This window comes from Rhinichthys klamathensis, unplaced genomic scaffold (assembly GCF_029890125.1).
Source record: "Rhinichthys klamathensis goyatoka isolate OS25496 unplaced genomic scaffold, OSU_Roscu_1.1 h1tg000079l_1, whole genome shotgun sequence".
Classification (NCBI taxonomy): domain Eukaryota; kingdom Metazoa; phylum Chordata; class Actinopteri; order Cypriniformes; family Leuciscidae; genus Rhinichthys; species Rhinichthys klamathensis.
In genome coordinates this window covers 4,306,159-4,332,016 of record NW_026606621.1, presented here as the reverse complement: position 1 = coordinate 4,332,016, position 25,858 = coordinate 4,306,159, and the positions used below count along the sequence as shown (strand labels likewise).

At 37.9% G+C, this 25,858-nt stretch overlaps 2 protein-coding genes across 2 annotated transcripts; one reads left to right on the top strand and one right to left on the bottom strand.

The window, feature by feature from the left end:
- Nucleotides 1–658: 658 nt before the first annotated feature.
- Nucleotides 659–7,396, bottom strand: sh3bgrl (SH3 domain binding glutamate-rich protein like). Its single transcript, XM_056251250.1, has 4 exons — nucleotides 7,226–7,396; nucleotides 1,844–2,029; nucleotides 1,091–1,171; nucleotides 659–881 (listed from the first exon to the last, which is right to left on the bottom strand). Exons 1-4 carry the CDS (start codon nucleotides 7,268–7,270, stop codon nucleotides 846–848), a joined length of 348 nt encoding a protein of 115 aa, XP_056107225.1. The 5' UTR covers nucleotides 7,271–7,396; the 3' UTR covers nucleotides 659–845.
- Nucleotides 7,397–8,319: 923 nt separating this feature from the next.
- Nucleotides 8,320–11,395, top strand: hmgn6 (high mobility group nucleosome binding domain 6). Its single transcript, XM_056251249.1, has 6 exons — nucleotides 8,320–8,491; nucleotides 9,210–9,236; nucleotides 9,352–9,381; nucleotides 10,067–10,114; nucleotides 10,302–10,415; nucleotides 10,610–11,395. The coding sequence occupies exons 1-6, from the start codon at nucleotides 8,477–8,479 to the stop codon at nucleotides 10,652–10,654; spliced, it is 279 nt and encodes a 92-aa protein (XP_056107224.1). The 5' UTR covers nucleotides 8,320–8,476; the 3' UTR covers nucleotides 10,655–11,395.
- Nucleotides 11,396–25,858: the final 14,463 nt, after the last annotated feature.

The following is a 25,858-nucleotide window of genomic DNA, read 5'->3' as shown; positions in this document are numbered from 1 at the left end:
AAATTAGTACCAAAGTGATGGTAAAGAGACAGATGGAGAGAGACAGATAACTGTTATATAAAATACAGGCACTGTACAATACAGTATGATGTAATAATGTAAACAAAAGCCTTACCATGGTAGAGACTGCCAAATTACTGTAGCTCTAAAAAGATTCACTACAGTATACATTCATATCAAATGTTCTTATTACATGTTACAATGATCTTGAAAAAGAAAATATGTACAACTGTAATGAAAGCATGAGATCGGGATTTGAAAGAATGACTAGCGGTGTTACAAAGTGGGAGGCCTGTTATATTTCTCTCTAGTTTTAAAACTTAAAAATAGAAAAAAGTACTCTATTAAGACATGGAGGATACTTGAGGCAAAACATGCAGTATGAAATATAGACATAAATCAATTATTTGAAAAAGAAAGTAAAGATCCATTTTACTAAAAATACTAGACACTAAAAAGAATATATTTAAACACACAAAAAAGCAAACTATCATTGCAATATATGGGCACTAATTGGATGTAACTTTGACCACATTAATAATCAAGTACATTTAAGTATAAACCTGTATAAACATTAGAGAAATAATTAACTGTCAAATCTTGACATCTTTGCTCGTGTCTATTTGGACGGCTACAGAAATTAATTTCAAGTTGAATAGCCATTTAACAGTGAATTAATGAAAAGGGCTCTTGAGTGGACACATAATTCCATCTCATCACATAATTTCATGGGTGCAAAAAAAAAAAAAAAAGAAAGAAAAAAGATATGAACCAATAAGAAAAAGAAAAGAAAACCATCAGAAAGTGCAGGAGTTCAGCAGCTGTGCTGGAGCGGGTTCTCTAGATTACATCTGGCTTTTCTTAGATAGGGCTTCTGCTTCCTGTGAAGAAACACAGAAAGCCTTCGGATTAGTTCAAGTTAGCAGTGAGAACCGTAGAAGGAGAAGAGCATGTCTATGAAGCAAAGGCCATCAGACGGGACATTGTGTCCGTGAGGCTAAACATTAGCACTCAAACATTCCTAAGAGCGGACACACACCGTACACATGAGGAGGGCATAAAGGACCCTTTTGTCTGTCAGAACACCTACCTTTGAACCTGGGGGCGCAGTCAAGCCAAGAAACGCATACACAGCATTGTCTTCACGGGCATCGAAAAATGCCTCATAGTTCTGGAGCACAGAAGCATCATTTAGGGAGCAGATGGCAAAAGAAAGCATTGCTCAATTCTTAGAGTCTGTGCTTGAGTAAACCAGTCAAAACACAAGACACAAGTTCTTCTGATATTTGGAAATTACCTGTCCTGCGCAACACGGAAACTTACAGAAATAGATTCATTTTGAAAGCTTCATCACCTCCGTGAAAGGCATCTGTTGAGTTCGGGCAAACTATTTTCTCTTAAAGGAATATTCTGGGTTAAATCTGTGACAAGATGTTAAAGGATTGGTTAATTTATTTAGCCTCATGTTGTTCCAAACGTTCTTTCTACTGGGAAATACAAAAGAAGATATTATGAAGAATTTTTCAGTTGTTTGTTGTTATATAGCCAACTGCGTGTGCAACTGATATATGGTATCTGGGGAGAGGGCGTGGCTTCTGGCCATGTAGAGGAGAGGCTAAGTTTGAATCTTGTTTGCAAACTGAAAACCCTGCATAGTGCACCTTTAAAGGGCTTTTGCTTTTAAATGGATGAGTTGAAAATATTTTCTGTGGTTATTGACAGCATGTCACAAATACTGTCCAAAGACTTTAGGTTATGTTAACCCAGAATATTCCATAATGTTTGACTAGTGTTGAGAGCTACTGTACTACCTCAACATGTGATATTTCTTATATGTACACACCCCACAATATCTCTCTTCGTTGAAGATCTGAGGAGGTAGCGGGTTCCCTGAGGTTGGTCGGAAATCATCTGGAACATTTTCCCGCATCCATTTTCTGTTGTCTTCATCAGCTGCAATGTCACATTCCTCAAACTCAATCTTATTGGCTGCCAAGAAGCCCATGACATCCTGTTGCTGTTTCTTGATCTGAGGGAAATAGAAGATTAAATCACACATTAAAATTGATGGACACTAATTATGATGTCCTCAAAAACAGTTACGGTTTCCTGCACTAGTTTTGTTTGTTTTATTTAAAAAAAAAAAAAAAGTCCAAAAGTATTTTTTTCATGTTTTTGATTGTTGTGGTCAAGCCCTATAAAATTACGTGTAGTCAGACTAAGCTCTTACATATGTATACCCAATTATGTGAAAATACCTCTTCGTGTTCAAAAGCTTTAGTCATTTAAAGGCATGAAATAAATATTTACTCTATTTATTTACTAAAATAAATATGTAACGAGTGGCTGTATAAAGCGCACAATGACAAGTAGAATAAGAGAAAAAAAAACACATTATTAATAAACAAAAAAAAACATGCAGGAATAATCACAGTAAAACACAACCACATTAACATAAACGAGACGGAACACTGAACAGCTATAAATACAGAACAAAAATAATTCTTGAGAACAGAACTAAGAACAGGTGTGGAACTAATGAATAACTATAGAAACTAGCAATGAACAGGAACACAGAAAAAACAAGAACAGAGAAAATGAAACCAAAACAATGAAATTAAACAGAACTGAACATGACCCTGACATTACACCGCCCTCCATGAAAGGCACGTCCTCACACTGTAACAATATAGTCCAAAAGGGGAGGGAGGGTGTGGGCTCAGGAGGAGGATGAGGACTCAGAGACAGGTGGAAACTAGGAGGAGCCGACAGATAGAGACACCACGGACGAGTTGACGGAGGGAGAAGCCAGGGAGGCGATTAAGGCAGAAGGAACCAGGTGGGAACCCAGATAGAGAAGAAACACCACAGTGGAACTGATAGTGGGAGGAGTCAGGGTGGATACAGGGGTCCAACCACTAGCGATGGAGCCAGTAGAGCAATAGACCCAGGCGTATGACGAGGAGATGACGAGACTGGACGGCACCATGGCTGCATCCATGCACTTGGAGAACGTCTGTAAAAGCCAGACCAAATGAAAGGACCTGAAATTGGTACAACTTCAGGTCCACGGTAACAAACCAGTCCCCTGTTCAGATCTGCCCCAGGAGAGTTTTTAACGTCAGCATCTTGAATTTTCCTTTGTAGAGGGAAGAATTGGATGACATGGGTCCAATATAGGGCGCAGACCCCTTCCTTCTTTGGGACGAGGAAGTAGTGGCTGAAAAAGCCACGGTTCAAGTCAGAAGGAGGAACCTCCTCTATCGCTCCCTTCAGGAGGATCGATGTCACTTCCTGCTGAAAACCAGAAGCCTCGAGGATGCTGTTCGTAACAGTGGGAAGAACCCGGTCGAAGCAAGAAGGATGCCGATGGAAATGGAGGGTGTATCCGAATTGAATCGTGTAGAGAACCCAGCGCGACACACCTGGCAGAAGCCTCCATGCTGCCAGGTGATAAGACAAGCGTTGCATAGGAATGGGCTCTAGTAGGAGCTCGGCCGCCAGACTTTCTGTGTGGCTGCCAGCGAGAGTTGGTGGGAAGAAAGCTAAAGTTACTGGAGGAGGACCTAAGGCATCCTCTGACAGCGAAGAGAGGCCCATGAGGACTAATGAGGAGGTTTTCCTCATTTTGGGGTCTGGTGTAGAGGTTGGAGCATCCGACTCGGGGAGAAAGCCAGATCGGGGGTGAAGCAGCTCGAGCGAGAAGAGGTATTGAGGGGAGATAGCCCGAAGCGTCTCCGTCCCTCAATACAGGAAGATGGTGTTGGTCACTTAACTCTGTATCTTGAAGCGTGCATGGCGGCGGGTTTAACAGATTTTGATTCGAAGAGCATCTGTGAAGGTGAGTGGCTGGCATGTTCTCAACTGCTGGAATGCAAGTATAGCCCTGATCCACAGAACCAGCCTGGTTGGGTTGCCGCGTTAGTCAAATGAGCGGACAAAGGCTGCTTCCAGGGTCTTGAGATATCGTAATGAAGATCGCTGAAAATGGCAGCTTCCTTTCTGGTCGCTAGGGAGCTCAAAAACCTTCAAATCAGAAGCCGAACCCCAGGCCTCGGATTCATGAAGGGCCTCAGCTGCTTCATTTGTCACAGAGCGACGGGTAAGAGCGGATGAATCCTTCTCAAAGCAAGCATAGTCTAGCTTGGAATGTTTTAAGCTTGAAATTCTGGCAAAACTTCCATAAATAGCCTCCCGTGCATGCATTTCACACATCATGCGGGTCGTCTCTTGCAATGAAATGAGAAGACGGTGGCTGGCAATGACGCAGCTCCATTGTGCTTCACCGAGAGGAGAACGAAGCAAGTTCCACTAAATGCGGTTGCACAAAAAGAGAATATCCAAAACAAAATCACTTAACTAGCACGGGCCAGATAAACCACTTCTGAAGAAGAAGAAAATCTGAGGAGCAGACGACGCGTTCACAGTATTAAGAGTGAGTGATGAGCACCGCTGAATTGAGCCAATGAATTGACGTGATTCTATACGCATTTCGGACAATCAACACCACCCCAAGGGCCGAATGAAATGATACCATGTGTTTCTTGTCAGTCAACGTGTGTTTGCGAACCACTGCAGACATCATTCGCCATCAGCGTGTTTCACGAACGCTGTGCAGACAGAGTGAGAATGGCAGGCAAACAACCTAACTTTCCTTCTGAATCTGAACCGACAACAAGTGGCAAGTATCTACATTTCAGGTTTGAGAGTACAGTTCTATGTACTTTGCCCTATGCAGATAATTCAGTGAGATTTGACTGTGTTGCCACTATGTCCTGATATCACATATGAATAAAGCTGAAATACAGAGCATTCTTTACTTTATGTCCACAGGTCAACCTCTGAACTGGAGTAATTTAACAATCACATACTTATGTATGCAATCAAACGCTTCTGTTTCTTCCTTCACTCAAACTGTAAAGTTTTCTCATCGGTGAATGACAAATGATGTAATCCGATAACGTTGTCTCTGGTCGTGTTGCTTCTGGTCTGTGCGCATTCATGTATTTTGGAGCAGGCATGCTTTGGACGGTGATTTGCAGGGAGGGTGGGATTGTATGCTTTCAATGGTACCAGGCAAAAGTTAGTATTTTCCAGACCACCTATTGCACCTTTAAGTCCCATGATAGTTTCTATTGCAATATGATTTGCTTATTACGCTTCACAAATCAGCCTGAATGTCAACCATTGTTTTCCAACCCTGTCCCAGGAAACACACCAACAGTACACATTTTGGATGTCTCCCTTATCTGACCCATACATATCAGGTCATGGAATCCCTACTTATGAGCTGATGATTGGAATCAAATACAGTATCATCGCTGTCTTTCATATCTTATTTTAACTTTGATGATCTGAAAGTAATGCACTCAGCTTCCCTTGGTGATTTTAAAAATACATCATGACATTGTGGTATAGGGGTCAGCGGGCCACAACCTAACGTGGGGCTAGTTGTTACACACTTGTTTTAAATATTTCCACACATGCTAGCATGACGAAACTTAGTTTATTTACTAGCTGCCATTTCAACACTATATAGAGAGAAAAAATTGCGCCAAAATTCATAAATCTTTGAAAGATATCACTGAACATTTATTTAACCATAGCAAAAGTAAATCTCTTATGTAAATTTTTCATCTATAGTTTTGTGTTAATTTAAAATTAGACAAATCTATAGTTCTTTAATGCTTCGCTAACTAGCAAAAGACACTAGCCAGGTTTAAATCCCAATTGTGCAGGTATTAGAACTATGCCATTCTATTCTATACTTTTATGAATTCTATTGAGAAACCATGAGAAAAAGATGAATAAAGACTGACAGTCAATGTTCAGAAATTGTTCATTATCATTGATTTGAACTATGCTGTATAGCTGTTTTTTTGCAGTGCGTTTGTTGTCAAACTCAAAAATGAGTTTATTTTCATTATTAAAACAATGCCATTATTTTATATGAAAAAGTTTATAATTGTATTTTATTGAGAGATTATTTTAGTTTGTCTTTTTATATATATATATATATATATATATATATATATATATAAGATCGGATAACATTTTATGCTGGCATATGGCCATGTTACAATGTTCCCACTATGGGGCGTGTTGTAACATTTCCCTTCCATTCTTTCAGGGTAAATCAAGAAAAAAGTATACACTGTTTTATGAAACAAAACCACATAATTGTACTTGACATGTGGGAAATTAATGTTGGGAAAAAAGAAATACTCAGAACCTGAGCTTCTCTGAAAGTGGATTTACACAAACTGCTTGCTGTTAGTCTAAGATAAATGTAACACTTAACCTGTGTCAACATCAAAATAAATTGGTATATTATTTGGCAATGGACTGAAGAAAAAAAAAACAGTGGCATTTGCCTCCTCATTTAAGAAAAAAACCACATGCCACTGGTGGCTGGAGCATGAGCTAGTCGAGACCATGAGATGTGTCACTGTCATTCCAATGTTACATAACTTAGCGTATCTAGAGCACAAGTTTTCGCTAACTCACCAAATTAGGAAGTGCTTCAGCCAAATCACCTGCTGGAGGAATAGCCCCCTCTAGCGTGCTCATTTCACAGTGTGAATACTGTTATTTAAAACTTTTCGACAGTTAAGATGCAAATAAAACATACTCATTGAAACTGGCAGGGTCATTGGGTCCAGTCTCTAGTCTAGTTATGCACATTGTATTTTGAGTAGTCGAGCAGGAGTGATTATTACCAGCACACTAATAAGGAAGTGGTTAACTATCAACTTCAACACCATATTTAGACTGTTGTGTTTTTCTCTGTTGAACTTGCTTGAAAACAAAATAATAGTTTAGAGCAGTATTTATGTTGATGTTTCAGTAATCAATAAACATGTTTTCAGTCTGACTAATAATAACAATAATAATAATAATAATAAGCTATAGCCTACTTAATAAAATAATATAGAATAATTTTCGTGGTAAACATCATTTCCACCCAAATGTATTATTCGTGTCACACTCGTTATTGTCACTATGTAAAACAAATTGAATGCGTCATCAACGACATCATAAAAAAGAAGAAAAAAAAGAAGAAAAAAAAGGACAAAGATTGTGGACTTTTCTTACACTGTTTGATCCCTCATTAATTTATTGACTTCACTGTGGTAACAATTGGTGTTGTATTTTGGCGTATTTGTTGTGGTAAAAATTTGTAATGTCGCATGTTCTCAATTAAACTTGTGTCTTAAGTTCTTACCGATGTTGATCCGGAGGATGATGCGATGTAAACTTTAATCACCATAATCACAAATTCCTTAAATCTAACAGGATGCAAACAACAATCTCCGGGGGAAGGTTAACGGCACAACAGCGGTGTAAAAATCCACATTCACTCCCGTCTGTCTCGATGAGAATCTGTTCATTCCGGTTAAGATCTGTGCTGTGTGCTCATTATTGCCCTTCTCTCTTTCTTTTACCCCTCCTCGTTCTCCGCCTCTAGCCTACAGCAAAACATGGCTTGCAGAGCTCGTTCTGCTTTATCAGTAATCTTTATCAGTGATTTAAGAACTAGAATGTGTTTTCCATGGAGTATACAAATGAAAACTGGTGTGAAATGTTCAGCTGAGAAACGAACACTGAATGTGAGAAAGTTATAGCAGCCATGAATGACTAAACAACAAAGCCATCGCCGTGCTGCCTGTGTGCGGTTTGAAGAATTTCAGAGCGTTACCTCTGCTTATGTTATATGAATCATGTTATCGAGAACACATTTAAAGAGTTCTATCATACTGGTGTTTAGTGGAAAAAACACATTATTCTGAGTTCATGTATATGCTGCAAAATAAGTAGCGGTGACACGTATGAACTGTGCAGCAATTTCCACCGAATAAAAGTTCTGTTTGGTTGCTTCGCAGTTTTAACATGCTATTTTATCACAGTGCGACAGAACAAACTAACGCCCTGTTAACCAACTAAACTGACTGTCTACACTAAGTAAGCGCGAACGCAGTTTTCTCTATCTCTCTCTCTCCCTGTTTTTTTTTTTTTTTTTTTTTTTTTTTTGCTTGTAGCAAATTTGTCATCTGCAGGCTTGAGAAAGTAACTCTAACCCGACACAATTCCAGGGCGCCATTTTGAACTATACCTAAATGGCAAAGCTGCTATGAAATTGCAAAAGCACAAGGGTCGTTTTCCTCGTTAAAAAGTAAACTAATGAAGAGGCACATTTGAGTCTTGGAGTAATGCATATATTCTCAGTCTTTCTTTCTTGCTGTCGACATTTTTCAGAGATACCGGCTCGGATCTTTGTCATGTTTGGCTCTCAGCGCTGATTGGTTTAACTACACATCAGTCCCGCCTAAGCTCCCCCTTATCCCATTCAGTCCCTCGCTAATGTTTCTCTGTTTACTATTGTGTTAAGTGTACTGAGCTGAGCACGTATATGCCGAGTTCTCCTCTAAAGCAGCAGTTTTCCTTGTGTTTTACTGAATCTCTTTAGGAATCCAACATGCCTAAAAGAAAGGTACGTAACGTTATCCTTTTGTTCGTTCGTTCGCGCGCGCACACACACACACACACCTACATCATGGAGGCATTGTTCGGCATCGATATAGCCATATTTATGTGGTTTATTTATTCTTTGTTTTGCTAAATATATATCTTTATATGCATATTTTTAAAATATTCAACACTGAAATCCGCACAGAATATATCTACATTTTACACAGTATCTGCGATTTCGTGCTGAAGAAGGCTATGTTTTTCTGGTTTCCTGTGGGGTCAGCCATGCTGTGTAAGAAGAAACTCTTACAAAAACCCATCACGAAACATCCACTTCTACTAAAAATGACTTGTGCAATAGCTACTAAAGATTGAGAACGCACTGAAATGGACAATAACAGTGTTATTATTTTATAGTCTTTGTTCTTGTGAGCAGATGGCTGTAATGGCGCTAAAGTACCGAAAGATGGCGCTGTCGTCAGCTCCTCCTCTCGCAGCTCACATATAGGGGTTGGTTGTGCTATTAATAAGGGATGGTTGAGCTGAACTAATGAGTTTACTTATACTGGCCACTGGATATGTTTATTATTGGTCTTACATTTGGATGTGTGCAAATGTAAAATTATAATAAAAGTAATGTAAGTTTTTTTTTAAATATATATTATTAGTAGTATTATTTTCATTTAATTCTACATAAAGGTTTTGTTGAGCTCATGTTTTTGTTTTTTTGTCATCCACAGAGAGCAGACGGTGTTGCAAAGGATGAGGTGAATTAATTTTTGTATATTTAAACTTTTTATGCCACTTGTTTTATATGATTGTTTATTGAAAGGTGTTCCTTTATTAATAGTTGTATGAATATTATCTTTGTACTCTTTTCAGCCTAAGAGGAGATCTGCACGGTTATCGACAGTACGTATGTTGCCATTATCAGATGTTGTTTGTGTGTGATATGTTTATGCTTAAAAATGCCAACTAGACTGGTTAAAGGTGCACTACTGAGTTTTGACCTCTCTGTGGTCATTTGCTGATATACTAGTTGTCTATCTATCACCATATCAGAACAGATTTGTCATTCTCCACCAATGGCAATACAATAAAACACGTAAAAAAGGCATATATCTAAACATTATGTAATTTGAGCAAATAAGTAGCATACTTTAACTGCCACCATAGTAGCCAGACCTTCTTTTCTCGGTTTTGTGGATGATGTAAATGTAAAATTTCCTGCCAAATCCAATACAAATATATAAATCATTAATCAATATATGACTCTAAACTTAAATATCTTGCCGTAGGGAATCATGTTAAGGCAAGGACACATTTTTAACAGTGATTTTATTATTGTACTTACTCAATAATGGAATATGGCTTCATGTAAAATATTTAACAGTTTAATTTGTTAAATATGTTCTATTTAAAGTGTTACATGTAAAATGTTTAAAAAAAATACATTTTACAACAGTTTTGTTTCAAACTTTGTTTTATAATTTCAGTTTGAACAATGCCTCAAATATGGTGAATGTGCCTGTTTTCTTTTTTATACATGAGCACTTCTTAGCTGTTTTTTCATTTTTTTTATTTTTTTTATTTATAGAGACCAGATCCTGTGATGGCTGAACCCAAATCAAAAAGGACAGCTAAGGTATATAGAAACAGAAACCTAACAAACCAACAATAAAACTGTAACATTAGAACAATGTTTCAGTACATTAACAAAGTACTGTTAATGTATGCGAGCGAGTTTACACGCGTGCAAATGTTCAGTGGATAAGTTCTGTTTATGGATTCAGTTAAAACAATGTGCTGCCAATCATTTACTTCCCCTGTAGAAAGACAAAGCAGTCAATGTCAAAAAGGAGGACAAAAAGACCAAGATGAAGGCCAAGGAGTCCTCAGAGTCTGCAGCCAACGAGGAAAACCACTCTGAGAATGGAGATGCGAAGGTCAGGGCGGTGTTATAATTTCACTGCTGCATATCACACATTCAACACAGAACTGTATAGTCACAGCACTTTTTTAATGAGCCTTTTGATTCTGTGTAATGAAATGAAATGCTGTTACTCTGGGATATGTTATGGCTATCCTATGACATGCAAAATTCATCATTCTCCCTTTATTTTTCTCAACCCATCCTCAGGTCGCAAAGACTCACAAAGAAACAAAGGAAGCAAAGTCCGAGTAGCACTATTGCATCCCGCCAACACTCTCGTTGCAACTCCTCGTCACTCCTAAGTGTTGTGTCATTGTCCAACCTCCAAGGCATATTGTTAACAAAGAAATATTTTTATCAATGGTTTTATAAGTATCAGTACAAATCTTTAGCACAAACTGAAGCTAAATACTGAGCACCTTGTAGATTTGCAGTGATTGTTTCTGCGAGAATGCAGTGAGTGTTTTCTTAAATTGTTTCCACATGCTCTCCATTCTTCTTCCTCACACTTGTTTTTAAGTTTTTCCAAGCGATTCTACATGGCTGGGGGAAATTGACTTTTTAACCTCATGCATTCTTTCCTCGCTGTTTATCCATTTGCCCTAGATTTTGATGTATTATTCATTAGTGGAATAATAATTAAACAGAAAAAAAAAAACAGAGAGCTGAGGCCCGTTTCAGAAAGGAGGTTTAGTGAAAACTCTGAGTATGTTAACCCTGAAATGAACTCTGGGATTCCCATCTCAGGGTAAATCAACTCAAGAGTTCACGTTTTGACTCAGAGTTGGTTGAACCTCCTTATTGAAACGGACCCCTGATGGGCCCAAAAACAAACTGATAATTAAAAATGGCAGCTTATTAAAGATCATAATGTTTTCATGCAAATTGTAATTTTTTTACTATGTGATTCCGACATTTATTGAAGTCCGCAGGTTGTTATGTACTCTCTGATGTTGCAGTGTCTGCTAATAAAAAACGGTGGAATTTTCCTCACTTTTGCCTCTTACTTTCTTCTTCAAAATGATGAACCGTACAGCAATAAGTTTGACACTAAATTGATGTGCATGAGAATGCTCAAAGGAGCTGGAAGCTTTATTGATCACGCTAGATATGTTAGTGTCACTTCACTTACGAAAAGTTTATTCAAGTTAGCTATAGACCTATAGATTTGGAGTTGACGTCACTGTTTAGGTCATTTGCAGCAGTGAGCGCATTGTGCTTTTTTAAAACTAAAAATAAGAAAGTATACTTTCAGTCTACTTTTTATGTATTTCTCAGAAATTGCACTTAAGGATACTTCACTTGCTGTCAGAAAGGTAAGGATATTTGACCTGTGCTTGAGCTCAATATTTTGATCAAGATATACTTAAAATTATATACTTTTAAGTATTCTTGGCTTGTAGTTGTGTTTGCTCTTATGATTGAGTTGCCTATTATTATTATTATTTTATGTAGTTTTACATAGGCTACTGACTTATAAAAATATTGATTTATAAAGAAAACATATGTTTCTTATTATGAATTTTTGTGTAGGCTTGTGTGAAGCTACAATAAAATATTTTTTAAATGGAAACAATTCAAATACAGACAAAGGTATATTTTAAGTATTTTAAAAAATGAATACCTAAATAGGAACAGTAGTAGTAGTATAGCCTACTTAAAATGCAAATAAAATAATATACAAATAGTAAACAATAACTATGATGTTTTGTTCACTAAAAGAAAACTTACAAGTATACTTGCAGTATAAACTATTAAACTAGTAGGTCACTGAGAGTATACTTCAAATTGTACTTTCATATACTAAAAAATGTGCTACAAGTATTTGACTATTAAACTATCCGTATACTTATAAGTTCAATTGTAGTATAGTTGCAGTACAAACGAAAAACTTAGTTGTAAACTAGTTGTGTACTCAAAGTTTTCTACTGTTACACTTAAAATATACTTAATAGTATAGCCTACTTTTTACACTAAAAAGTGGGCCAATTTAGTCCAAAGTAGTATTGAAACAGTACACTTATAAGTATACTTCTAACATATACTTCTTGATATTAGTATACTTACTTCATAAAGTAAACTTAAAAATATACTTGAACTTTACTTAAGTATACTTAATAAAATTAACTTGAAGTATACTCGTTTTTTGTAAGGGAAACTTTTCAATAGTACTTTGCTCTTCGAAGTGGCAGACTTTGCTGTTTGCCTGTTCATTCTCTTAACCATGTAAAGAGGCATTTATTGGGGATGTATGTATGCACAGAGTGTAAATCCTTGCCAACCTTGGTGTCTGAGTCAGAGCTGGAATCATTATTGTGTTCAGTCAAGTACAGTACATCGCCGAATGGGAAATCCCCACTAGAGGGAGCTGTTGTATTATGTGGGAGGATAAACGTCTATGCAAGGAGGAGAAAGTTTTGTTTAGGTGCGTGAGTAAAACGTGTTCTTCATCATATGCATCACCTGTGTGTGTGATATCCTGATTTATGTTTAATGAAAAAAAAAAAAAAAAAAAACTGGTCCATGTGAAATTAATTCTGTTTGGAACCTACACAAATGTTAGAAAACTACCTTTTGACGATTCTTACTGAGAGAGATGACTGGCCTGGAACTCGAACGCGTGCTATTGCTTCACTGCTTTAACAGAAGCACAGAAAATGTTCTACACTCGTCCAAAAACTGGTGTGATCTATGCAACTGCACTGCCTGCAACGAACTGCCTCTAAAACATGCTCATGTAACCTTCCTGTGCTGTGATGTATGTATAATTTCTTTCTTCAACCAGTGTTGTTTTGTATTACTCATAGTCATATAGGCCATGTAACAGAGACAGGGGTGTGCCAATTGCAACAAAAAGGGCCCCAAAGATGTTTCAAACAGTAGCAGCTGCAGCACCACTGCTCTTGATGTACCGGCAGGTGGAGGCTAAAAATGAAGTGACGTGATGATGACGTCAAAAAGTTCAGTGTTTATTCCAAAAAAAAAAAAAAAAAAAGGTTTTCCAATAGAGTGCAAATGTTATTTACAGTGAAAATCCAAAAAAAAAGACAAAACAAACAAAAACTAAAATAAAATGTTCAATGTTATTTGCAAACAAATTTTTGGCTATGCCAATAAATTGACCCAAAACACAGCAACAGCTATAATCCTATTCACTCTATGAGATTCCAAACAATTCTGAGAGGCCCTCTTAAAAAGCCAAGCCCCTTTTGCTTGGACTAAACCATTTCGAAATGAAAGGTAATAAAGAAATTTAAGAAAGACAAAAAAAAGTGATTTAACAGTAACAAAGAGATAAACAGTTATAATAATACAAAAATCTATAAACATTGTGAACAAAACAAACTCAATTATTAATGTTTAACTGAGATTTAAACAGAACACCAATCTCCCCCTCATACATTAAAAACAATTAACTGTGCCTTCTATTGGCGGGAATGAGATCTTCAAAAATGGTGGCATTTAGCCTACTGTGACTGGGTTTTGTCTTTTTGGGACAGGAAACATTTCTAGTGCGAAAGTATGAATATTTATAATATGTAAGTGGTTATATGGAAACAATAAGCATTTAACATAAACCGTTCTTGTTTGACTTCTTAACACGATACATAAATCAACACAGTGAAATTGATGACTCACTAAATGTTAAACTGAAGAAAAAAAGGCGTGCTGAGGACAGGAATAACACTAAACAATACAATCAGTGACACACACATATCTGTGTTGTTAACTGGTGATCAAATTTTCGCAAAACAGATCATGTGTTATGATGTTAGAATGAAAAGTAAATGTATGCAAGTATGTTCTCAGTCCAGTGTCAGAATAAGAGTCCCTTTACACAATAAGAGTCTCTAGTCACAGAGCCTCACTGTGACAGGCCACACGACAATGATAACATGGTGAATGTAGTACTAAAAGACTCAGCTATGAGCCGCTCATCACTGATCCGCTCAGTACTTCAACACATGCATTCCCAGACACCTGATCGTGCTGATACACTCTCAAACATGCAGGGTGGATGTGTAAAAGGATTCATAAAGTACAAGTAGATAATAACATTAGGGATATTCCACCCAAAACTGAAATTCTCTCATTATTTAATCAACCTCATGTTGTCCAAGATGTATACCCTAGTGAAAAAAACTACACCAAAATGCATTTAAAATACATTAAATTCATATTAAGTGTACTACAAATCCATTAACATGTTTACTGACATATCGCTTGAGACTTACTTATATAAATATTATAATTAAACTTTATTTGGAGTACCTATTTATTGCACAATGCACATTTCTTTATATTAAGCCTAAAATGTGTTTAATATGCCTATTAGTTAAGGATAGTATTATGTCTGTGTAATATCATGCAAGATATTTAAAGGGGTCATATAATGGTGCATGCACTTTTACAAGTTGATTGTACTGAAATGTGTGTTGGCAGTGCCTGTACACAACCATCATATAATGATAAAAATCCATCCAGTGGTTTTGTTTTAATCTCCTTATATGTTTTCCCCTGCCTCAAATCGAGCCGTTCGACCGTGTGACGTCACACGCTCGGAAGCCCCTCCCACGATTGTTGATTGACAGGAGCGTCTCAACACAGACCCGCCCTCGCGGGTGAGATCAGCTCCATGAGAGAGCTGTCAATCATAGTCTGCGCGGACCGGCGCGGTCATTGTTGACATGCTGGAGCACTGTCTATGAGCAGAATGGCGTCTAAGCGATTGTGGTGTTCTGTTCTTGGGTGTAATAACGAACACAGCAGTCATTTTAATGTTCCTAAATCCGAACCGCTGAAGACGCAGTGGCTGTGTTTGTTTTCGAAGGGAATATTCCCCACGAGCAACGTCAATGCGTTCATGTTTGCGCGAATCATTTCTCACCAGACTGCTTTATAGACGAGGATCAGTATAAAGCTGGATTTGCTAAGCTGCTGCTCATGAAAAATGGATCGGTAGCTGCTACCAGATATTCCTGTTCCTGCTGAATCTCCGGAAGAACGGAAGTGAGTGTAACGTTTTATTAAACTTTATATTAATATATTAATCTTTGCTAATCGCTAGCTGCACGCTTCACAATGAATGCGTCTAAGGTTTACACTCAGGGTACATTACGGCATGTTTTCTATGTATGACGTTCTCAATATAATTCATAATCCCACGTTTATACTGAACAACGCGTTATGGTTATTGAGTTACAAATGGTGTACGCCAGAGCTCTGGTGTACGCATAGAACAGAGGGGCGGAGTCAGCAAAGCTCATGATCATTTAAAGTCATATGCACTGAAACGGCGTGCTGAAAACAGAGCTGTTTTTGACCAGGTAAAATAAGTGTTTTCTTACAATACTAATGAGAATTTTTAATTAAAGTATATTACAAACTTTTAATTTAGACCCTAAAGAATCATATTAGCTTGTACAAAAATGGCATTATATGACCCCTTTAAAGCTGCAGTCCGGAATTTTTCCTCTTTGTCGCCATCTCTGTTTGAAATCTGTAATTGCAGTTATTCGCGGAATTTGCGTGAGTTGCACATCGGCATGAAACAGCGCGGATGAACACAATGTTTTGAGACTGCGAGTCTGTCAGTCACCGCGCCGATGTGGAAACTGGCATTCAGAATCACACATTCTACTTTTGGAAGTAGGCCTGCAGTATGACCATGACAACATACGAATTTTCATCGGAAAATGTCATCTGAACAAGTAAGTAACATCCACATCAACTAAGGGGGGAAAGCCTTGCAGTAAATCGTGCTGATTAAATATAACGATCGCGTCAAACCTTTCAAATTATACTTTGTTCTCAAATTATCAGCATTGTGACTACATTTAATGTGTATTATGATTACCCTGTAGTTCAGTTTCTATTTCTGTGCAGTCTAATTTCTAATTGTCATACCAATAAATTAATGTTTCTTTACTGGTTTTCTTTTTCAGAAAAAAGAAAAGAAAAAAAAAACACGTATCTGTAATCCGATGCATATTTAAAACTATATATAATTTCGGAGGAGGCCGGTTTGGTTTGCTTGGAGTAGAGGTGAATTGCTCCCTCTCATAGCTAAGCACAAAATATTTACCATAATAGCTAAACGAATAAAGACAGGAAACTCCGTAACTGTGTGAATTAAGCGAACAAGTGTGCTACTGTTACACGATTGAACTATTGAAATGTCTTACCTGTCCTAAAAGAAAAAAAGCCGTCTCTGCGTCCGTTTTGAACCGATGTTTATCCTTGTTTTCGCGTGGGCCAGTTGCAGTCTCTTTTTTCTCTAACGTTACCCACTCCGAAGTCCGAATTATTTGGGGTTTTACAAGTGGTGAATGTCCAGTTGTCACTGGTAATTGTCGTTTGAACCTTTCTGGATCCGCCATAAGTTTAATTATTTAATGCTGTGAGAAAAGGCTAAAAATGTCCACCTCCAACATCCTCACGCAATATAGCCGACTAGCCGGGACGCCTTCTTTATGTGTACGGGTGTGACGTAATGACGCAAAGACATGCTCGAATTTCCCGCGGAAATCCACCAGTACCACTGGAATTAAAATCATTATTACAAGCTAACCGTTTTGAATCGGGCAAAAGCAAGCAGATATTTTTTAACACTGGCTGGTTATGTTTTTTTTAATTATTATTATTTTGGATAATTTTTAACCCAAAAAAGTTACGGACAGCAGCTTTAAAGTGTACCTGAAGTATGTTAGCAATAGTTCCACTTTAGCACAGTCAAATATACTTAAGTGTATCTTTAGTTGGACCTCAGCACTATTTTTGGATAACTAAAGTTAAGTACAAAATTAGTTGTTCCAATTTAGCATACTTTAAGTATACTAATTTAGTATGTCAAAACTACAATTGCAGGGTATTTATGAATACATGAATATTTAAATGTATTTGTAGTATAGTTAGCATAACATAAATGTATTTTAAATGCATTTTAGTATATCTATTTTTCACTAGGGCATGACTTACTTTCTTCAGATGAACACAAACAAAGATTTTTAGAAAAATAATCCACATTTGTGATTTCATATCATGTAAGCCTATTATGGGACGCCAAAGTTGACGCTTCAAAAACCACACAAAGTGAACCTGACATTAGTCCATACGATCCCAGTAAATTAATCAATGTCTTCTGAAGTGAAACGATAGTTGTGTCTAGGGCCCTCGGCCCCCTAGAATTCCTAACCTTCCGCCTCTTTAAAGTTTAGTGTTTGAAAGGCATTAAAAGAAAGAATTAGTCATATTTTCTAAACATTTACCCATCATTCCTGTTTTTTAAGCATATTTCTCAGTATAAGTGGCAAAGTCATGTTAAATAGTCTACGCAGTGACGTCATTAAAACGTGTGTGCACTGTGTATGTTATGAGCATGTGCAAAATAAATCTGTTGCCTTGAGTTTTCCCAGACCAAAGAGACAATGGTGGTCTATCTGATTTTTCTCCCGTGAATAAGTTAATCATTTTGGTGACTGTGACACGCGAAAGACTGCTGCAGAAATGTCTAACGCTACAGGTTATGGGCCGAGTCATTTAGGCCAAAGGTGGTTCAGACTTTTATTCGACGGTAATGAGAAAAATTACGAACTCTGGGAAACGAGATTCCCCGCGCACATGGAGTTGCAGAGAAGTTATTTTGGAGGACCTGCAGATAGACAAGGGAGACGAAGGAGCTCTCGCGGAAGATGAGGCAAAGAATGGAGAGGCATATGCAGAGCTAGTACAATGCCTAGATAACAAGAGTTTGTCGTTGATAATGAGGGACGCGAAACGAGATGGAAGAAGAGCACTGGAGATTCTTCGCGAGCATTACGCCAGAAAGGACAAACCCCGCGTTGTGAGTTTGTATTGTGAACTTTCCTCCCTCCATAAGGCTAGCAATGAAACGGTCACTGACTATATTATTTGAGCAGAGACTATATTAACGTCATTGAGAAGAGCAGACGAGAATATTAGTGATGGACTTCAGATAGCCATGGTAGTAAAGGGGCTACCTGTTTCATACAAGCCATTTGTTGTGCACATCACCCAGACTAACGAAATTGTAACGTTCGGCGAGTTAAAAACAAAACTGCGAAGTTACGAGAGTACTGAAAAATACGGGAAAAGTGACGGGAATGTCGAAGAAGACAACGTGATGAAGACTAGCGGGACAACAAGGTCACGTGGAAGAGGGAGAGGAAAGAAAATCGATACGAAATGGTAAAAAGGGACATATGGCCAGGACATGTCCCGACGAATCCCAGGCGAGAAGAGATGATAGAAAATGGGACACACCACAGCGAGGAAAGGGATGCCGTCGGGTATGAGGATGACCACGTGAAGAAAGCAGATGGAGAGACAGAGGCAGAGCCTACATCTTTCTGTTTCTTCAAGATGAGTGACTGTCCTATTCAAAGAGGAAACAAGAAGGGTCTCATGGTCGACTGCGGCGCCACAACACACATGATCAACGACGCCACAAAGTTCAAAACAGTTGACAAGAGCTTTAGGCCCGAGGATCACATGATCGAGCTTACCGACGGAACCAAGGTGAGCGGGATGGCGAAGATGAGAGGAGACACCGAAGTCTACTTGCTGGACAGCGAGGGACAACAAGTGAAAACGAGGCTAAAGCAAGCACTATACATCCCATCATTTCCACAAAACATCTTTTCAGTCAAATCAGCTAGGTAACGGAGCCCTTCGGATGCACTTCAAGGACGGTGATAACTGGCTGATTCACAAGAACGGTACCAAATTCAAAATGGATGTGTATGGTAGGCTGTATTACCTTAACACTGTAGAAAAGGGAAATTTTGATGAAGTGTGTGGTTGTCATGACATTCAAACGTGGCATAGGATACTTGGTCATTGTAATTTTGATGATGTTTTAAAATTATAAAAAGTAGTTAAAGGGATGAAGATAAAAGGGAAACATGACAAGTCCAATCAAAACTGTGAAATATGCACGCAGGGCAAATTTACACAAAGTAGAAACAGACATGCAGACGCTAAAGCTACAACCATACTAGAGCTATACACACAGACCTATGTGGCCCTATAGAACCAGCAGATAAAGATGGATACAGGTATGCGATAGCATTTACTGATGATTACAGTGGAATGATTTTTTTATACTTTATCAAAGTAAAGAGTGACACGACAAAAGCTACAGAAAAATTCATAGCAGACGTAGCTCCATATGAAAAGATAAAGTGTATAAGATCTGATAACGGTACAGAATTTACCGGGCAGGAATTCCAGTCCCTAATTAGGAGTAACGGGATAAGGCACGAGACCAGTGCACCCTACTCACCTCATCAGAATGGAACTGCCGAAAGAGGTTGGAGAACCTTATTTGAGATGTCACGATGCATGCTATTGGAGAGTAACCTCCCAAAGCAATTATGGACATATGCTGTACAGACAGCAGCTCAAATCCCCAACAGGTGTTACAGTAAGCGGCTAGAGTAGACACCTTTCCATGTTTTCACAGGAAAAACACCTAACCTATCTAACATGAGAATATTTGGCTCTGAATGCTACGTGGATAAGCAGGATAAGAAGAAGCTGGATTCTAGATGTGAAAAGGGGATCTTTGTCGGCCATGATAAATATAGTCCAGCATATAATGCGTTTTATCCTGAGACAGGAAAAATCCTAAAACATAGGCTGGTAAAATTCATCACCAAAGGTAGCGCAGATAGCCAGACTCAGACAGATTGCGACATGGGGGACGACATTGAGAGTTATGGAGATACATCACCAAAGATAGTCAACCAAGGTCAGGGACAGCCTAAGGAGAGTAAAGAGTCCAGTACTGAGGAAGGTCTGACCCAGACAGATAGTACTCAGAGAGAAAGAAGGTATCCTACAAGACAGGGAAAAGCTCCAGAATACCTTAATGAGTACCAGTGTAAAGCTGAGTGTAATACTGATGAAAGTGAAAATGTAGATTATTTCTACAGAGTGGCTTATGATGTACCTAAAACATTTAGAAATGCTATGGACTCTGAGAAGTCAAAAATGTGGACTGATGCGATGAAAGAGGAGATGAACTCTTTGACAGAAAATGAGACTTTCACTCTGACGCCACTACCAAGAGGCAAACACGCAGTGGGAGGTCGCTGTGTATATGCAGTGAAAGAGAGCCCAGATGGATCTGAGACTTGTAAAGCCAGATATGTTGCAAAGGGGTATGGTCAAGTGGAAGGGATTGACTATAAAGAGACCTTTTCACCGACAGCCAACATGACCTCTGTCCGAGCATTAATGCAGGTGGCTATACAGGAAGATCTTACCCTACACCAAATGGATGTAAAGACTGCTTACCTCCATGCTCCGATGGACTGTGAGGTATATATGGAGCAACCGGAAGGTTTTGAGATCAAATCAAAAACAGGAGAACACTTAGTGTGTAAACTCATTATATGGGTAAAGTCATTATATGGGTTAAAACAGTCCGGGCGTAACTGGAACATGTTACTGCATGATCACCTTACAGAGAATGGTTTTGTACAAAATGATGCTGATCATTATGTCTACAGCAGAGAATCTGAGAACGAGAAAGTAATTTTGTTAGTATGGGTAGATGACTTAATCATAGCAGCGAGTAACAACATCTTACTCAGTGATGTAAAAGAAATGTTGAAGAGAAGGTTTAAGATGAAAGATATGGGTCCACTTAAACACTTCCTGGGTATTGATTTTGTACAGAGTGAGGGAGAGATCAAAATGACTCAAAAGAGACACATAGAGAAGATGTTAGTGGAATTTGCAAACCGAGATCCACCCCATGTGAGCAAAAAGTTAAACTTTGACAGTGAGGGTGAAGTTATTGACTCAACAGGATATAGAGAGATAGTAGGTAGTTTGATATACATTATGACATGTACTCGACCTGACCTGAGCTGGGTTGTTAGCAAACTATCACAACACCTAGCAGAACCAAAGCAACAGCATTGGGCTATAGCAAAACACCTATTGAGGTACTTAAAGGGTACACTACCAGAAATGTGAACTACACTACCAGCAATGTGAGGAAACCCTACAGCTTGAGGGCTACAGTGATGCTGATTGGGCAGCCGATAAAAATGATAGGAGGAGCACAACTGGATATTGTTTCAGCTTAACTGAGAATGGTCCAGTCATATCGTGGAAGAGTAGGAAACAGCCAACGGTGGCATTATCCACCTGTGAAGCCGAGTATATGGCACTAGCAGCCACTACTCAAGAGAGTATGTATCTTGTACAACTACTTAAAGGAATTGATAGTAGTAACTAGCATGTACCAGTTAAGATATATGAGGACAACCAGGGGGCGATAGCTTTGTATAAGAACCCAGTATGCAGACAGATAAGTAAACACGTAGATATAAAATATCACTTTGTACGATCTGCACACACAGAAGGGAAAATATCTATAGAATACTGCCCTACTGCAAACATGGTAGCTGATGTCCTTACCAAGCCAGTGACAATAAGTTTGAGAATTTCAAGGGGTATTTGTTTGGAGAATAATGTGAACTGGCAGATGTAAATGTTGTTGTTTTTTTTGTTGAAGTTTTTTTTTTTTTTTTTGAGATTACTGCCAGTATACCAAATGTTTTATTTTGGATTTATGTATTGCTTGTTTTTGTTTGCCACTATAGAAAGCTATAAACATATCTTTGAGTGGGAGTGTTTAGCATATTTCTCAGTATAAGTGGCAAAGTCATGTTAAATAGTCTACGCAGTGATGTCATTAAAACGTGCGTGCCTGCGTGCACTGTGTATGTTATGAGCATGCGCAAAATAAATCTGTTGCCTTGAGTTTTTCCCAGACCAAAGAGACAATGGTGGTCTATCTGATTTTTCTCCCGTGAATAAGTTAATCATTTTGGTGACTGTGACACGTGAAAGACTGCTGCAGAAATGTCTAACGCTACACTGTTCATGTTTTGGTCTCCTACAACAGGTTTACATGCAGGGTACTCTATTGTTTTCAATTGTTTGCCTTATGTGTCAGATCAAGATGCATAATTCTTTGCATTTGTAAAAGTAGACATGATTTTATAAATATTTATAAGCTACTTTTATATTTTGGAGCAACAAACCCCACTCATACCCACTTCTAAACAATATAAAACAAGTAACAGGCAAATAAAAGTACAGTCATAGTATGAATTGCAAAAACTGACCAAATACAGTATTAAAGTAATAACTCATGTTGCATTCCAAGTCTTCTGAAGCCATATGATATCTTTATGTGAAGTAGATGACAGAGTGGATGTTAATGTTTTAAAGGTTTAGTTCACCCAAATTGAAATTTCTGTCATTAATTACTCACCCTCGTTCCAAACCTGTAAGACCTTCGTTCATCTTTTATTTAATTTTTTTTTTATTTACGTTATTTTTGATGAAATCCTAGAACTTTCTGACCCCACATAGACTGCAACGTAATTGCCACTTTCAAGGCCCAGAAAGGTGGTTAAGACATTGTTAAAATATGACTACATGTGACAACAGTTGTTCAACTTTAACTTTATGAAGAGACGAGAATACTTTTTGTGCGCCAAAAAACAACAACAATTTCTTCTCTTCCGTGTCAGTCTCTGACGCTGTTGACGTGAGCACCACGACACATGCGTGTGGTTCTGTCGCAGGAGCTGGCCAATACTGAGCCGAAGTTCTGATGTAGAACCCGGAAGCGCTGCACTGTGTTTACAACGTGAACAGCGTCAGAGACCGACACGGAAGAGAAGAAATTGTTGAATGAAGTCATTTTTTGTTTTATTTCGTTTTTTCCATATTGTATAACCCATTTTACCTTTAAGTGAGGTTTCTAAAAAAAAATTAAAACATTGTGCTGAAACATTACCTAACTGTAACCACAATATAACATCGCAAAAATTTGTAAAAAAAAAAAAAGATTTGTGTTTGCTGGAATTGATCCTGTTGCACTTTCCATTCATGAGCTGCTTGCATGTAAATGATCAGTGCCAAGTTTTATTCTGAAACACATCACATCTGTCCAAATCACAGCCTTTTGCGACTTTATAATCTATACTAGCTTTTCATCAACAGTCCCCCCACAAACTCCTGTTTGGGAAACTCTGCTTAAGAGATTGGGAAACCTTTTCTGAGCAATGAGAACCAATGTGTAGGACCATTCCGTTTTTAATGTTAAAAAATGTGTGTTATTGATGGCATTGATTGAACAACTGAATATTTGTTTAATTTTCGATATTTAAAAAAGCATGAGATAAATTATTTTGTTTGTTACTGTCATTTTACCTTTTATTCTGAGTCAATCAAAAGTTCTGTCTCTTGGGACAGGTCAAACAAAGCCTGTGGTAAGTTTCAGAATATTTGATCATGCATATTAGTGACAAAAAAAAGGAGAAGGAAAGTATTTTGTTAATTTTATCCCACATATTAAAGGTTCTCTAAGCGATGTCGGGTGACGTCACTTCTTGTTGACGTTTAAAGTATTGTCAAACAAAACGGAGGCTAGCTAGACCCTCCCTCCTCCTCATCCGGCACTATCCCCCAAAACCCCGCCCCCAAGTCCTTCTTGTCAGTGATTGGCTGGAACTGTTTGTCATGTTTTGTGGAGCGGGTCACGCAGTTTGTTTTTGTTGCTGTTTGTGGAGCCTGGGCTGTCTACAGAGATCGCGTTTCTTTACAGTGTGTTCAGGGGACAAGCAGCCAGCGGTTAGTGAGGAGATGTTTGCTGTATGTGACAAAAAATGTTTTGGCCTAGAAAACGCGTGACATCGCTTAGAGCACCTTTAAGTCTGCTAATTTGAAATGGTAAATATTATTGTTACGGAATAACAGATGTTACTGAACTCAATTGCAGGGATATTTGTTGATTTGTTGTAGACCTACAATGAAAACAGGTGAGTAGTAGATCAACAGATATTTCAAGGAGAGTACTTAACTTGTGAGTTACTGAGATGTCTTTGCAGGACATCATCTGAAGGAGAGCCACACGAGGAAACACAAAGGGAGAACAAACAATGGAGGGCAAAAAGCGGATATCCAAGAAGAAGTCCACCTCCTGGTGTGACCAGGGTTGATGAGGAACGGCAGCGAAAGGTGTTTGCTTGGTGGAAGGTGGCGAGGAGACTTGGAGATGGCGCAGTCAGGACTAGGACAAACAGAAAGTGGAACCTTTAATCCAGTGATGCCACTCCACTAGCGCCAGCTTGATCACAATGAACTCCTGCTTCCTGATGTCATAGTTTTGCTCCACCATGGAGAATTTACCAGTGAAGAAGGCACATGGGTTTAACTTGGACGGGCTCCGATGCTGCTGAGTGAGGATGACTACAATGCCTGAGGCAGAGGCATCTAAACATTGCAGCTCTTTCATTTTCACCCCCTCAGGACTGATGTTATATGTAAAAAATTGATTACAGGTGGAACTCACAGTTCTCCAGTTTGAGGAACAGACAATGTTCCGGCTGCTAATGTTTGGTCTTGTTCTGGGAATAGATGAGAATGTTGTCAATGTAAATTATGACAAAATTACACTCACCTAAAGGATTATTAGGAACACCTGTTCAATTTCTCATTAATGCAATTATCGGTAACACTTTATAATAACTACACGCTAATAATCATTAGTTAAGCATGAGTAAACAGTTAATTCATCATTCATAAAGCATTAATAGACATTAATAAGCAGTTTATAAATACAGCTATAAATGCTTTCTTCCTGATTTACAAGCATATCTATAATTCATTTAATAATTGTATTTTCATCCTTTATTAATGATCAATTTATTATTTCTAAATGAATAATTGCATTTTTTATAAACCAGTTATTTAGGAGTTTTCAGTGGTTCATAAGATTACTTAGTAAATAAGATTACTTATTAGTAAGTAAATGATTAATAAACTATTTAAATGTACATTCATACATCTTATTATTCAGACATATAGTGATGGTTACTTAGTGTGTTAATAAATGCTTTATTAACATGTATTTATGCTGTAATTCAGGGTTAATTCGGGTAGTTATAAAGCATTTAGTAGTGGTCAGTTAACTATGTTTGTGAGCTCATCTAAAGTGAGGACTATTCATGCCTTGTAAAGCATTTATAAAGGAGATTTAAAGGCTGTTAAATATTTCTATGTTCTGTATCACTGTGTTGTGTTTGTTACATTTTACTGTTTAGAAGATTGATGCGCCTTCAAATCTCCTTTATAAATGCTTTACAAGGCATGAATAGTCCTCACTTTAGATTAGCTCACAAAATAGTTAACTGACCACTACTAAATGCTTTATAACTACCTGTATTTCCTACATTTACTTACACTTTCTAAGTGATCTTATGAATGACTGACAACTCTTGTTTGTAAATAATGCTATACTTCATTTAGAAATTATTAATTGATCATTAACAAAGTATGAAAATACAATTATTAAACGCATTATATGCTCATAAATCAAGAAAAAAAGCGTTTATAGCTGTATTT

Bases quoted from the DNA above. Each gene is read 5' to 3' on its own strand.
- sh3bgrl (XM_056251250.1), bottom strand. From the start codon at position 7,270: ATGGTGATTAAAGTTTACATCGCATCATCCTCCGGATCAACATCG. The intron at 2,030-7,225 runs GTAAGAACTTAA...TATTTCCCTCAG, and splicing joins CATCCTCCGGATCAACATCG to ATCAAGAAACAGCAACAGGA. The intron at 1,172-1,843 runs GTGTGTACATAT...TCTGTGCTCCAG, and splicing joins ACGAAGAGAGATATTGTGGG to AACTATGAGGCATTTTTCGA.
- hmgn6 (XM_056251249.1), top strand. The intron at 9,382-10,066 runs GTACGTATGTTG...TTTTATTTATAG, and splicing joins GATCTGCACGGTTATCGACA to AGACCAGATCCTGTGATGGC. The intron at 10,115-10,301 runs GTATATAGAAAC...CTTCCCCTGTAG, and splicing joins AATCAAAAAGGACAGCTAAG to AAAGACAAAGCAGTCAATGT.